Source organism: Triticum dicoccoides, chromosome 3B (genome assembly GCF_002162155.2).
Source record: "Triticum dicoccoides isolate Atlit2015 ecotype Zavitan chromosome 3B, WEW_v2.0, whole genome shotgun sequence".
Lineage (NCBI taxonomy): Eukaryota > Viridiplantae > Streptophyta > Magnoliopsida > Poales > Poaceae > Triticum > Triticum dicoccoides.
The window spans coordinates 555,782,186-555,796,377 of record NC_041385.1 but is presented as its reverse complement, the minus strand read 5'-3'; the positions used below and the strand labels follow the sequence as shown (position 1 = coordinate 555,796,377).

Here is a 14,192-nt window from a genome sequence, read left to right as displayed (position 1 = left end):
GCGCCGCCGTCATCGCCCCTCCCTCGTCGGAGCCGGGCTAACATTGTTGTAGTAGACAGTCGGGAAGTTGTCGTGCTAAGGCCCCATGAGACCAGCGCACCAGAACAGCAACCGCCGCCGATGAAGAGAAGCATAGACCGGAAGGATCCAACCTGCAGACACACAGACGTAGACGAGCGAAGACCGGATCCAGTCGGATCCACCGAAGACAAACGCCGACCGGATCCCATGAGATCCGCCGGAGACAAACCTCCACACGCCTTCGACGATGCTTGAAACATCACCGGGACGGGAGCTAGGCGGGGAGGACCTTATTCCATCTTCAAAAAGCCGACACCACCTCATCTTCTTGAGCATGGCACAAACCCTAACAAAACTCAAAAAAGCATCTAAAAACGGAGCCCTCCCGCCGGCAAGGACCGGGATCCACCGTGCCTCCATGATCCGAGGACCATAGAAGATAAGGCGGACCGGCGGCGCCGGCGAGAGGCAAGGAAACCCTAGATGGGAGTTGGGCGTGGGCAGGAGGAGCGAAGGGCGTGGGCAGATGAATTTAGTTAGCACAATCTGAAGACCGGGAAGGCCATCGGGAGGCGAGCTGGACAAGTTGAAAAGGAAGAGGAAAGCGACCAGGATGACGAGCTCGACGGCGACCGAGAGGCACGAGCGGGACGAACGCCGGCGGCAGCAGAGATGCTCGGAGGTGCCGTTCGAACAAGCCGCTGGTTGTTTCTACGTGCATGTACTAGTTCACGTAAAAATCAATCCACCTGCCTGCTTGTGTACAGGGGCGTTTCCAACAATCGATCCAGTTTGCTCAGCTTCTTACGTACGTGTCTTCCGGTCAAATAATCCATCTGCACGTGAGCACATCATCAATTTCTTCAGAAAGTACACGACGAGTCGAGGGGGCGGCCAGCGGCAGCAGAGATGGTCGGGGGACTGGGTCGACCCATCTGACCCATCGGGTCGCACAGGTCCGACTCCACTGACCCATATATCAATTAAGGCCAACCCACTTGGCCCATTGGCCTTGAATTTTTGGGCCGGGTCAGTGACCCAGCGGGTCGACCCGGCCCGTTCCCATCTTGAGGTCTGCTAGAGGTCGTGGCGACGACAAGTACTCAAGGTCGGGACGAGCAGAGTAAGGGAAAGTGGATCGGAAGCGATGTAATCAGGAGACGGTGCAAAACTGGTGAACCAGACAGGTCATCAGTGTTTGCTAACACTAATATAGTATTCAAGCTAGGATGACGAGTAGTTCTCCCTGTAGGGAACGACAACACAGATAACACATATAATGATAAGCACGGGCAAATGCTAAGTCTCATTCAACATACAAACCAAAATAAACCAAAGTTATGTTAAACAACCATCTGCGTGAGATGCCCTGATGGCAACTTCATACTCCCTCCGTCCGCCAAAGAGTGTGCGTTTGGCTATTCTAAGACAAATTAGCATCTTTTGCACACACAAAAAAAAAAACTCCCTCCCCCCATTTAAGCAACTGGCAGCGGTGGTGGTGCTTCGATTCTTGTACACAGTTCATACACATGTCTCATTAAATCACAAGCAAAATACAATTCCTCCTCCCGCTAGCTAATTTAGCTTCAGCCAGTTACTCCAGTACACTGTTCCCGCCAGTTTCAATACTAGTAAGCCAGATTACAGGCGCCAAAAATTGGAATCCAAACGTCTAACCCAGCTACAAAGCCAGCTCATATTTACCAAAGAATACACCACACACACACACACACCCCATCCATGGCCATTGACTTGAATATACTACCACCAGATGAGGGATACGAAGCCGTGCATGAGGGAGTGGAAGCCATACAGGATAACAGGAAGAAGATGAAGCTCTCTTTCAGGAGCAAGCTGTACATGAAGAGGATGAAGCCGTACATGAAGAGGGTGAAGCCGTGCATGAAGAGCTCCAGCCCACACGTCACTTCAATCTAAACATGGATCCAGGTACAAGTCACTGATCTATTCAATTCTTCTTGTTCAATCCTTCTGCATACTGTCACTAATAATCATAGTATCTTGAAGTAGAAGATGAACATGAGGCCGATGGAGAAGAGTACCTGCATGCCCGACACCAGCTTCGCCATCAGCTGCTACATCCTCGTCCAGGTCGACGAGTTTGGCTCCGCAACCATACCGCCGCCGCCGAAGGATGTACGAGGGCGAGCGCGGTCGGAACCTGACTGCCCGAGCACGGTGGGGGCCTCCAGAACCAGATCCTCCGCAGTCGCGTGTGACGCCGCCGGCCGCCGCGATGGCGTTGCCTGGTTGGACATCGCCGGATTCTGCTCCTCCACCTACCGCTCCTCCGCCGCCTTCCATGGATCCATTGCGATGCACACCGGCAGCTTATATGGACCGGCCGCCATTAATCTCTGCATGACCAGCAATGGCTTTGGATTGGATGATTGACTCTCAGCGATCTGGGATTGGATCGGGAGGGAGAGAGTTGGGGGAAGAGGAAGAAGACTGGCTTCGATTTGGGGGAGAACGAGAGGATTGGGTCGTCGCTGGTTGTGGTGACCTCGAGGCGTAGATCAGGGGGGTGAATGCAAAATTACCTGCGGTGGAGCCAAACGTACACTTATTTTGGGGAAAATCATGGAGCCAGATGCACGCTCTTTGGCGGACGGAGGGAGTAGGCCAGTATGCCTTTTTATCAGATGCTTTTCTTCCCTCCCTCACAGCTGCTCATCAAAGTTTGGTCCTCTTCATATGCTTTTCTTGCCTCCCTCACAGCTGCTCATCAAAGTTTGGTCCTCTTCATATGCTTTTCTTGCCTCCCTCACAGCTGCTCATCAAAGTTTGGTCCTCTTCATATGCTTTTCTTGCCTCCCTCACGTAATGGCCAAGAGTCTTAACATCCTATTCCTCAGACGACGGGCCCACACCATTTCTTTGAAGACAGTCTTGCAAGACACCTTCAATAGTTTACCTTCGTATTTAGGTCCATCATTCACCAACTTGGAATACTCCTCTGCTGAGAAAACCTGCAAGATAATAGCACATTTCTTAAAAAATGCACAACAACGAGCCAAGAATAATTTTGCAAAATATTACTAATTTACCTCAAGAGGAATTCCAGGAAGTTCCTCTGTAGGGTAACATAATAACTTGAGAGCAGTCACTAGTTTAATTAAACACCAATCCTGCGAGTCAATGTCTGAAATCTTCTTAAGGTGCTCACCAGCAGCCCGCAAGGACTTACCATGTTTGCTGACAGAATGGTCACAACTATACACAACACCTGCTGTCTCAATAATATGCTTATTAACCTGAAAATAAGGAGCATTTCTATATCAAGGAGAATGCCTTGAAAGACAAAAATATTGGGAAAATAATGCATCGCTTTGGTCGCTGAAAATTGAGGGCCCTAAGTGTAAGAATACGTGACAGGGAGTTACAAAGCGGAAGGCAATGGGCATGCCAGGAAGGAAACAATGAACTAACCATCTCTGGTTCAACTTGTAAGTCATAACTTTCCAGGACAGTTTTCAATCCTTTACTCATACGGAGGCGACCCTCCATAGTCAGCTCCAACTTTTCTGAAGGCACTAGATACTCTACGCAGTTCCCAAGGCCCCACATCAATTCCATGACCGCATCATCATGCAGGCAGGATATTTCCTAAATAAAGCCATGGTAAAATTGGTACTCGAATAGTTGAGAATATAAGCATTACGGAGTAAACACTTACCAACTTGTCTTCAATGATGGTTTTATATTCAGGCTTTCCAACAGCTAGTTGCTGCCCAGGAACGATGTATTTCCGGATCGTCATAGCAAGATCTTCGTCAACACCGGTAACAGGGTCGATCGCGCTGCTCACGTTCTCAAGACGTTTAAATTCTTTCAGCCAAACCATCTGATACACAAACAAGAATAGCATGTTGACCCTCGAAAAAAAAATGGAAAAGCATGTCGAGGGGAGATGAGACAGCTAGTGAAAGGCAGTGGTAAACAAGTTCCTCAGTTATTACTGTGTAACTCAGCATAAGTTAATGTACTAAGCTAACACAATGCATTCCAAAAAAAAAGACAGTATTGCTGTTCCTTGGTAGTAGTACCCATCACCATGCCAGGACTCAATCATCCGTAGTAGGCCAGGAATGGTGAGTGAGCACATGTCAATCGATCTTTAGATATATCTTGACACCCATGCTCACCCTTTAGGAAAGTAGTTTTGGGATATGCATGAGTATAATAACAGCACACATGCTTTCCAAACAGCTCGCTGGGGTAAATTGTGCCACGAGTAAGTGGAATTAGTAATGGCAAACAGAGCCAATGGCCAAATGGGTGAATATTTCTTTATTCGATTCAAAGAATATATCACATTAGCAAACCTGAAAGGTGTGAATCAAACAGGGGGAAAGGGATGGGTACTAACTGATTTTGCCAAGTAACCCTCAATGAAATCTACCCAGATATTCTGCACGACACAAATGACAGAAATTATTAGGCCAATGACAAAGGCGACAAGAACAAACAATGAATAAAACAAAGCCAGTGGTAACCAAGTACCTCAACTGCATTATCTAGGAGGAGATTCATACCATCATAAGTGAAAATTGCAAACCCAGATTGCGTCTCAAAAAGAACCAAGATCAGTCCACAATTGCCCAACTCGATACCTGCAAAAACAGAATTCAAGCAATATCAGGCAAAGGTAAGTTGACCAATCAACCAATCGGGAAGTGTATAAGCGTGTTGTCAAGTCTTGCATCCGAGGCTAACGGCCCACACCACCGCTAACTTGCTCCTAATCAAGAAGATCCACTAGTCCAAATTAGTTTCCTGGGCATGTATGTACTACCACTACAAGGTTGTTCAGGGAATTTCCACTTAACGTCACTGCAGTCCAAAAAAATTTGTTTTTGGCCAGTCACGGGATTGGGAACAACCCATCACCTGAATATATTGCTCATTGTAGCACCACGCCGGAAGGGCACATCCAAAAAAGTTCAAGCTACAGGAGCAACAGGAGCTGCACAGCAAACGCCAAGCAGCTACGCCACCTGCCACATTCCCAGTGAGGCGGGTGGCTGCAACCACACCAGGCCGCAGCACCACGGAGCGTGCAAGGAGTATGAGGACATCCCCAGACTGCCGCTGCCGACGCTCAGGCGAACTGCAGAACACCTCGCCAGCAGATCCAGCCGTCGCGCCATCCCCACGGCGACGATCAGCCAGCCTCGCCCGAGATGCTTCCAGGGCGGCCGCCCCAGATACCGACACACTGGGTGGAAAGGCCGGCGGCGGGGCTAGGGTTTGAGCCCCCGGATCACCCAGTTTGGTTTGGTAGCGACACGGGCTATAACATCTTTTTTCTCATAAAAACAATCAAGTTTCTGAAGTCTGAAACATGCTCCGCACTCCAAATTTCTCTTCCGGCCTGGGTGAGATTGAAGAAAGAAGACGATGAAAGCTGGCAGCTTATCTCACCTCGACCGCAGAAGACGCCCCTAGTCCCCTTCCCCTTCCCCTTCTTCCGCTTCCCCTTCCCCTTCCCCTTCCCCGCCACCGTCTCCACCTTCTCCGCCGGCGCTGGAGTAAAGTTCGCCGACTGCGTCTCCCCCCGCGCCCTTCCCTGCCCCTCCCCCGCCACCGTCTCTACCTTCTCCACCGGCTCTGGAGTATCGTTCCCGACTCCATCGCCCCCCGCGCCCTCGAGGTCAGATCCAGAATGAGAGATTGGGTGAGGGTTACGGAGCGGCCCCTGGTGATTTGCGGGAGGTTCTGTACCGGAATGAGTCATTAGGTCGCACCTCAGAGCTTTGGTGATTTCCGCCGTTAGATTATCCCTCCTCGCGATCTGGACCATCCATTGAGAGCGTTCCCTCCCCGAGCTACCAGATTTTTCTCTTGGCACCGAGGCTGGAGCCAGCCATATTTTTCTCTTGATTCACTCGTGGGGTCATTCAGGGCATGGCCAATGCATAACCCAAGATGATGCCCCGTATGACATTGTAGGATCGGATATCAGTAAAAATAGATTCAGATAAAGAAGCGAGATCCTGTGCAAGAGGCGGGTGCTTGGGGAGAAAAAATATGATCCGGTATAAAGAGCTAAAAAAGTTGAAGTGAAAAATAAAGATACATATGTACTAGTAGAATGCCCGTGCTTCTGAAAATAGTCACAGATAGAGACAATGTATCACGGCCACAATTGCATAATAATTAAAGTCCACTTAACTTGTAATGTAAAGTGTTACAAAATAGCACATTAACAATGTATACATATAAAGTGATGATCCAACTAAAAATCTATTACAAAGTATTGAGATCTACTTGATGCACTTAAGAAATTGTCTCACAATATCAGGCAAGTTGTCTTTATCTTCATTTGCACAATGTTTGAGCAAGTATAATAAAAATTGTTTCATCAACTAATAGATACACTACGACATTTTACTATCAATATTTTCTATTATATGATATTTTTTGTGTTCATGAGTATCAAACACAATATTTTTCAATTTGTGACAAGTGCTTACCGATCCGTATGTATTGCCTCATGAAACTATTCTACGACATTCCATTTTGTAACATTAAGATCGAGCCACTTAATTATGATCTCTGTTAAACTTCGGACTCTATTCTCCAAGTTTCAGACGCTTTTCAAGTCCTCGTAACTATTTTATATATGGAAAATAGTAGGAGTTAAGGCAAACAAAATATATGTTAAGAGGACCAAAATACAATAGTAGTTACTCCCTCCGTCCGGGTTTATTAGGCCCCTGGGCGGAGGGAGCGTGTCCGCTTTTAAAAGGCCCCTGCATCGATTTGTGCTGCCGGCGCTTCGTTTCTTTCTCTGTCTATCGGGGCTGCATGCCGATTAATTGAATGTGGGGCCGCAAAAAGGGTTCCCAAGCATCATGGAATGGCTAGATTAATCGAGCATGGGCCTGCATGCAGGAATCTATGTGAAGCAGCATTGCTTTTGCAGTTAATCACGTGCAGAAACCGAAGGAGCACTGTTTATTTTGAGAAATTAATTGCAGAGCCTTGGTACCTGCGTTTTGGTCGAGGGGCCTAATAAACCCGGACGGAGGAAGTACTATAGTAGTAAGGTCACTCCGTTCGATCTGAGAACCAAGTGAGTCCAATACTTGAATCTCACGTTTTTTTTTGCATTGACGACTGTCAGATACCAATGAGTCTGAGGCGTGTTAATTGGAATGAACAACTGATGTAAATATCATATAAGTCATAGTCACAATTAGATAAAAATAATAATAAATTATTATACGCATGGATTAATTTTAAAAAATACATCATGATATGCATGGATAATGAGGCGATACTAACCATACCTGTTGTAGATAAGTATTAACATGTTGTAAGAAGTGACGATATTTTGATGGGTCTATATATTTTTTTCCCGTCTTCTTTCATCTGGCTAGAAACGAACGTGCCCTGTCTTGTAGATGGCTGTGAGCCAGCATGCAATATATGTAAGTATTTATCACTTGTAATTCCACGTTTAGATTATATCTATGTTTTATGATATTATATACTCCCTCCGTTCCAAAATATAGTGCACCCGCGTATTCCGCGGTTCAACTTTGACCATAAATTTAACCAACGAGACCGACTACAGCGGGAGAAAAAATTATATAATTGAAAACTTCTTTTGAATACGAATTCACTGGTATAAATTTTGCTCCCGCCACAATCGATCTCGTTGGTTAATTTTATGGTCAAGGTTGAAGCGCGGGAACCGAGGACGCACTATATTTTGAAACGGAGGAAGTATTGTTTATATTATTAATTACAAAGTTTATGCAATTGGTCCTACACCATCGTGTAAGGATATATCACCTTCATAAGTCATTCCAAATTGTCGTTTGATAATACGGCCTCTTCAATGTCCACAAACATGGTTTTCTGGGGTAGACATGATTGTAATATCTCTAGGGGTACAAACATAGTCTGTCGGCATGATATAAAAACGAGCCAAATTACTATAGAGACAAATTGGTTGAATACTAAAAGCAATATGACGAAGGAAAGATCGATAATAACATTCAAAAGAATACATTGTGTGATAACATTTAAATTGGCATCTTTTTTGGTTTTTATGATATATCACTGCCTCCACATGATTTTGTTGTGAAAAAATCGGTGAATTTTCGGCCCCTTCCAGCGTCGCCGCTTCGGAACCCTTATCGATGCATTCTTTTTGTGCATCTCCAAAATCCATATCTGTGTCTCATATATTCTAAAAAATAATAATATGTAAAAATAAACATTTTGTATTATCATGTATAAGACACAAACATACAATGATTAGTTATATACCTCTTCTTGTCGTGTTTCAGTCCGGTGTGTCATCGTTACATCAATGTGTATGTCGGAACCCATCACTTTTTATCTATGATGGAATATAAATGATATTTGCTACTGTATCATATAAACATATATAATATATATAATAAAATTAAGAGTGAAACAAACACAACTATTTTATTTTGTAAAAAGGAAAAACCGTTTTTCATATTATTACAAAAAAGATGTTGCATTTCTTTCAGAGCAAACAACCAACTATAGTGTTCATATATAAATAATATGTCATCTGAAATTTCTTAAATCATTTTAATCTATTTATATTTTTTGAGAATTTTTAATTCTTTTATATAGGTTAAAGAAAATAAGACGTGGACGCAATGCTACCAACTCAGACACAGACACAGAATGATTAGCTATATACCTCTTCTCGTCGTGTTTCAGTCCGGTCTGTCATCATTACATCAATGTGTATGTCGGAACCCATCACTTTTTATCTGTGATGGAATATAAATGATATTTGCTATTGCATCATATAAACATATATACTATATAATAAAATTAAGAGTGAAACAAATACATCTGTTTTATTTTGTAAAAAAGAAAAATCCTTTTTCATATTATTACAAAAAAGATGTTGCATTTCTTTCGGAGCAAACAACCAACTATAATGTTCATATATAAATAATGTATCATCTGAAATTTCTTAAATCATTTTAATATATTTATATTTTTTGAGAATTTTTAATTCTTTTATATAGGCTAAGGAAAATTGTCCGACAAAACTTAAAAACATGCAAGCAATCCAACATAAACCAAGTATATTCGGTTTCCTTTCTCAAAATTTTGATTTTTTTGTGACACTCTGAATATATGTAATAAGTATAAAAAAACATTTATCCATATGATCCAATGTATATACTTTAGTGTATTTTTCCTTCGAAGAGCAAACGTCAAAGGCCCAAATCGGCTAACCAGCACAGCCAACCAGCACCCAACCCAGCAGTATTACTCCAAGTTATAAAGAAAAGGCAGTATTACTCAAAAAAAACAGCACCAGTCTCCCTCACTCTCTCCATTCCCGCACAGTCCTTAGATCTCACCCACTCCACTCCCTCTGCTCTCCCCCACAGCCGGCGACTTCATCTCCCACCATCGCCCTCTCTCATCCCTTCCCCTCCACTCATCTGATGTCGATCAGGTGCGCGCACAACCGGCTCTCTCGTCTCCCATGGCAGTGGCGGCGAGGTGGATGAACGCGGCGTGCGGCGCCCCCGCCCCGACGGCGGTGGAGGTGGGCGAGTGGAGGAAGGACTGGCCATTGCGATCCGGTGGCTTCGTCGTGCTCTGCGACAAGTGCGGGTACGCCTCCCCCTTCCTGCTACCACCTCCCTCCCTCCCTCCCTCACTCACTCTGCGCTTCCTTTGCGGGTGCGTGCGGGCTTTGTTCCGAATGGACTGGCTGGCTCGCTAGCTCGTTGGCTGGACGAATTGATTCGTCTCGATGCTCTGCCTACCTTTGCCCCCGCCTTTTCCTCTCGAGGAGAAGATGTTTTGTTCCTTGTTGTGGTTGGGCAATCTGTGGATTTCCTTTTTGTCTTGCGCGTGTAGCAGTTTTTCAGAAAAGTGGAGTTGACTCGACTGTATCTAGCGTGGATACCTACCAGCGACATAGAACAGATAATAAGCACTACTTGGTTGTGTGGAGCTCATGTCGAATTTAGATTTTTTGTAATCGTTCAGTTACTCAGGGCCAACCCAAAATTGCTTGCAGCAGCTTAGCTAGGGCCGACCCAAAATTCAGATTTTCTACTGAGTGGTTAGATCTTCCTAGCTAGGGATGAATGAGCTCTGACATGGTACTCCTACCAAGAATGGAAGAATACAGACATCTAGCTCTATGCATGAACATTCAAGAGCATTCCCGAGAGAAACGTACATACAAAGGCTTAAGCAACACTATACTTTATGATTGACGCACTCCTTTGTCAAATACCCTGCTTCCTTTCATGGTTTGGACACTTGTATTGTATGTGACAAGATTTTTAAATCCCTTCTATGTTTATTTCCCAGAGTCTGAAAGAACTCATACAAAATGAGATGGTGCCCTGCCCCATTGACATAGTTAATAACGCTATCGACGATCACCTAGCCAAGAGGCTCACCAAACTGTGTGGTTCTGAGAACAAATTAGTTGTGGGAAGTGCTGAATATAAAAGAATAATTGAAATGAACCTGGTTAGTATACTTTGTAACCTTTCTTGTTGCTTTTGTCTGGGTGAACAGTACTGACCACCACCTGCTTTTTCAGGGAATAACCTGTCTTTATGTTGATGTTCCGGATTGTGAGGTCATAATTTGGAGTCAGATGAATCCCGTGCGTACTTTACTTGGTTTCCTTACAGGAGACATGACTATTGTGCTGCTATATGAAGCACCTGTTGGCATTGCAATTTTCTCTTTTGATGGGGACTACCTCAATGATCCAGCAAAGGTTCTTATTTTTTCCTTGCTGATGCTCCTTAGGATTTGGCTGTCATCAATGAAAAACTCAAGATCATCTAATCGATTACTTTGCTTTTTCTACAGGACTTTTGGTAATGCTTGCCAGCGCTTGTTAGTAAGGCTCCCATTTTTTAATCAATGATCCTGCCTCCTTTCATGATTTATACACTTGCGTTATATTGTATTTGACAAGCTTCTTAATTATCTTCTGTGTTTATTTCTTAGTTTCTGAAAGAATTCGTACGAAATGAGACGGTGGCCTCCCTAGTTGACATAGCTAATAATGCTATTGACGATCACCTGGCCAAGAGGCTCACCGGCTTGTGTGGTTATGAGAAGAAATTAGTTGTAGGGTGTACTGAATGTAAAGTAATAATTGAAAAGAACCTGCTTAGTATAACTTTATAAGCTTTCTTGTTGCTTGTCTGGGTGAACAATATATTGATCACAATTTGATTTTTCAGGGAATAACATGTCTGCATGATGACGACATGACTACCTTGGATACGATCAAAATATTGCATACATGCATATTTGTCAGGTGATTTCTAATGCAAACTATTTAATGATCTATTTATATTATCCAGAACAAAAATACTTCACACACTTTTGTGTTTTGTCTAATTGGAGGTGTATGGAACATTTGTACAATCCACATATGAAGATAAGGGAAAAGGATAAGTTTAGGTTCTATTCAAAAAGTCCCCTCACATCACTTTTGGGCCAAGAGAAGATAGAGTCCAAGTCTCCCATGTTCTGGATTCAGATTCGGACTGCACAGACATACCTGACTCAAAACGTCAACAACTTTTTCATACGGACTCCGAATTGGGTGATTCATTTTTTGTTGGAAAGTAGATTTCGTGCTCTTTCCAGCCCAATTGGATTCACCTTCAAATTCGACTGGAGCGTTGAGATATCAACGAAACAATCAGACGCTGCAGCAGAATCCGAGTCAAACAACAAGTCCAAAGGTGTTGCATCACCTCCACTTGGGCCCATGAGCCTTGTACGACCTAGGGTTGGTTTTAGGCTGCCTTGGGACGTCCTCCCACCTCCTTGGCCGCCACCCCTTGCTCCTATAAGTAGATACATCTAGTAGCTTTTTCCTTGGGATTTGTTTAGTTAAAAGTTAGCCAATGCAACTTCATGTACTTCGTTTGTGTCCAACGACCAGACCAAGACCACTTACGGATCCCCACCATTATCAATACTTCATCCATATTCGCAATATTAAAATTGCTTTATCATATTCTTGCTTGTTCTTCGATTGCTTGCAGGAATAAACCTTCGTGGTCAGGTTGATTGTGCTCCGGTGTGTTTAATAACCTCTCGGGGTTGGTTTAGCGATTGCTAAGGCGCAACATCGTGCACGTTTGTAGTCGGATCATCAAAGTCGTCTCCACCAAATCAATACTTAGCATCTCATCGAAAGATCGGGACACCCCGCCTCTATCAAGTGGTATCAGTTTTCAGGTTGCTCGGTGAGAATTTCCAGTTTTCCCTAGATTAGATTTATTTGCTTTCCTATTGTCCAAGAAAAATCCATAAAAAAAGTTAGATTTATTCATCCTTTGTCCAAGCCAGTCTGAGCCTTTAAAATTTTCTTTTCATTGCATGCATAGTTGAATTATCGATTGCATCATCGTGTCGAGTTGCTGGTCTTAGTGTTAGTTCGTTTAGAGTTTCGAGTTCTGTTCATATTAGTCACACCGCCGCTGCATCGTTATCCCTTCCGCTGTCCACCATCCCATCCATCAATTTCCACCACGTGCTATCCATCGTTCATTGTCATAATCATAGTTGAGGTCATTCACATCTTCGCCTGATCCAATCTGCATCTTATCTAGTTTGTCTTGGAAAGAAGGAGAAAAAGAAAGAGAGAAAAAAAAGGAAAGAAAAAAAAGTTAGAAAAAAAAAAGAGAAAGAAAAAAGTGTGAGAAAAAAAAGAAAAGAAAGAAAATTCGGATCTATCTAGACTCAATCTTGTAGTTGAATTCGGATTGGAATCTGTTATGTGCACTGTTCAGTAAAACAGGCATAAATTCCTGATACGAAGTCCGTTTTGGATCCACAAATACTCAAATGAAAGCTAGCGACGAGCCGCATCTAAATAGTTGCAGAAGCTTATTCAATATTTGGCACCTCAAAATCGGCTTCTAAATAGGTCTTTTTACCATCCGAAGTTCGCGAACACAGTTTGTTCCAGTTTTTCAGGCCAGTTTTAGAATTCTTTGACTCCTCATATCAATTCGGAATTGAGTGATTCTTTTTGCATTGGAAAGCTTGAGTTAGTAGCAAACTTTTAAAGAGGAAATTTGGAGAGAGAGTTGTTATATATCCTGCTTGGCAGTTGTTTTTCATCATTATCTTTACTGCCGTTGTGATCTTCACTTATATCTTGCTGTCCAGAGCTACTTATCCTTCATTGATGCTAGTTGTGCTACGCCGTGACCTCATTAGTATTCTAGGCTCGCGTCTCTAGTCCGGTCTAGCCTAGGACCAACACAGTATCGTTGTTAAGCGTTTATTCAACATTGCATCTCTGAATTGATTATTGCTAATCTTTTGCTACCATATATAGCCAACCCAGCTTCACATATTGCTACAACGTGTATACGTACGCTTCCCTGGCAATCGCTTTACACAATCTTCAGAGTTATTTGACACCGCTGATTGCATGTCACTACCTGCCGCATGGTAAGAACTTGTAAGATATTGATATTTGCTTTACTGTGAGCACTTTACAACCACATCTTAGTAGTTCATAGGAACATTATTCTCGAATTTTGTTTCTTGTTTCTACTAATCATGATAGGTTCTAGAGATAGAAGTTCTTGGACGACGGACACATCTTCACCATCACGAGAGTTGGGACAACACACACAAACACATGGCCAGGTTATCTCTTTACCTTCATTTGAGGGTAGATTTAATCCTACTATTTATCTAGCTTGGGAGCTTGAAGTAGAACAAGTTTTTAGTCACCATGACTTTTCTAAACTTGAGCGAGTACGAGCTGCCACTAGAGCATTTACTGGTTTTGCTTCTGTTTGGTGAAGTATGCATTGTAAGAAAAACATTGATAACCAACCAACAACTTGGAAAGATTTGAAAGATGTAATGAGATAACAATTTTTCCCTCCTTACTATCGTCGTGCATTGCTTCGCAAATTTGAACAATTTAAACAAGGCAACAACACTGTTCATGCTTACTACCAAGAGTTCAAATCTTATATGCATCATTGTGACATAGAAAAATCTGAGGCTGATACAGTGAATAGATTTTTTGGTGGTTTGAACCATGATATTTAGGCAAAATTTCAATATATTCCTTGTTGCATTATTGGTATGTATGTTCGTGCTTGTAC

General features: G+C 43.3%; 2 protein-coding genes across 7 annotated transcripts; one reads left to right on the top strand and one right to left on the bottom strand.

Annotated features, from left to right (window-relative positions):
* Positions 1 to 1,561: 1,561 nt before the first annotated feature.
* LOC119279648 lies at positions 1,562 to 5,851 on the bottom strand. Its single transcript, XM_037560825.1, has 7 exons — positions 5,473 to 5,851; positions 4,552 to 4,661; positions 4,418 to 4,459; positions 3,725 to 3,892; positions 3,478 to 3,654; positions 3,096 to 3,302; positions 1,562 to 3,017 (listed from the first exon to the last, which is right to left on the bottom strand). The coding sequence occupies exons 1-7, from the start codon at positions 5,849 to 5,851 to the stop codon at positions 2,865 to 2,867; spliced, it is 1,236 nt and encodes a 411-aa protein (XP_037416722.1). The 3' UTR covers positions 1,562 to 2,864.
* A 3,535-nt stretch (positions 5,852 to 9,386) lies between these two features.
* On the top strand, positions 9,387 to 12,133 carry LOC119281534. 6 transcript variants are annotated; one of them, XR_005138457.1, is made up of 6 exons: positions 9,387 to 9,678; positions 10,390 to 10,554; positions 10,628 to 10,810; positions 10,906 to 10,936; positions 11,286 to 11,362; positions 12,102 to 12,133. XR_005138457.1 is itself a non-coding variant. In XM_037562032.1 (5 exons), the coding sequence occupies exons 2-5, from the start codon at positions 10,417 to 10,419 to the stop codon at positions 11,290 to 11,292; spliced, it is 336 nt and encodes a 111-aa protein (XP_037417929.1). In that variant the 5' UTR covers positions 9,387 to 9,678; positions 10,390 to 10,416; the 3' UTR covers positions 11,293 to 11,411. The 6 variants fall into 6 exon arrangements, 1 of the variants encoding a protein (XP_037417929.1); XR_005138454.1 differs by having other exon boundaries at positions 10,906 to 10,913; positions 12,102 to 12,118; XR_005138456.1 differs by lacking the exon at positions 12,102 to 12,133 and having other exon boundaries at positions 11,286 to 11,411.
* Positions 12,134 to 14,192: the final 2,059 nt, after the last annotated feature.

Excerpts from the sequence above, each read along its gene's own strand:
- LOC119279648 (XM_037560825.1), bottom strand. The coding sequence starts at position 5,851 with ATGGTCCAGATCGCGAGGAGGGATAATCTAACGGCGGAAATCACCAAA. Across the intron at positions 3,303-3,477 it reads TACAAGTTGAACCAGAGATG|GTTAATAAGCATATTATTGA; the intron begins GTTAGTTCATTG and ends CCTTATTTTCAG. Across the intron at positions 3,018-3,095 it reads TTCCTGGAATTCCTCTTGAG|GTTTTCTCAGCAGAGGAGTA; the intron begins GTAAATTAGTAA and ends ATTATCTTGCAG.
- LOC119281534 (XM_037562032.1), top strand. The coding sequence starts at position 10,417 with ATGGTGCCCTGCCCCATTGACATAGTTAATAACGCTATCGACGATCAC. Across the intron at positions 10,555-10,627 it reads GAATAATTGAAATGAACCTG|GGAATAACCTGTCTTTATGT; the intron begins GTTAGTATACTT and ends CTGCTTTTTCAG.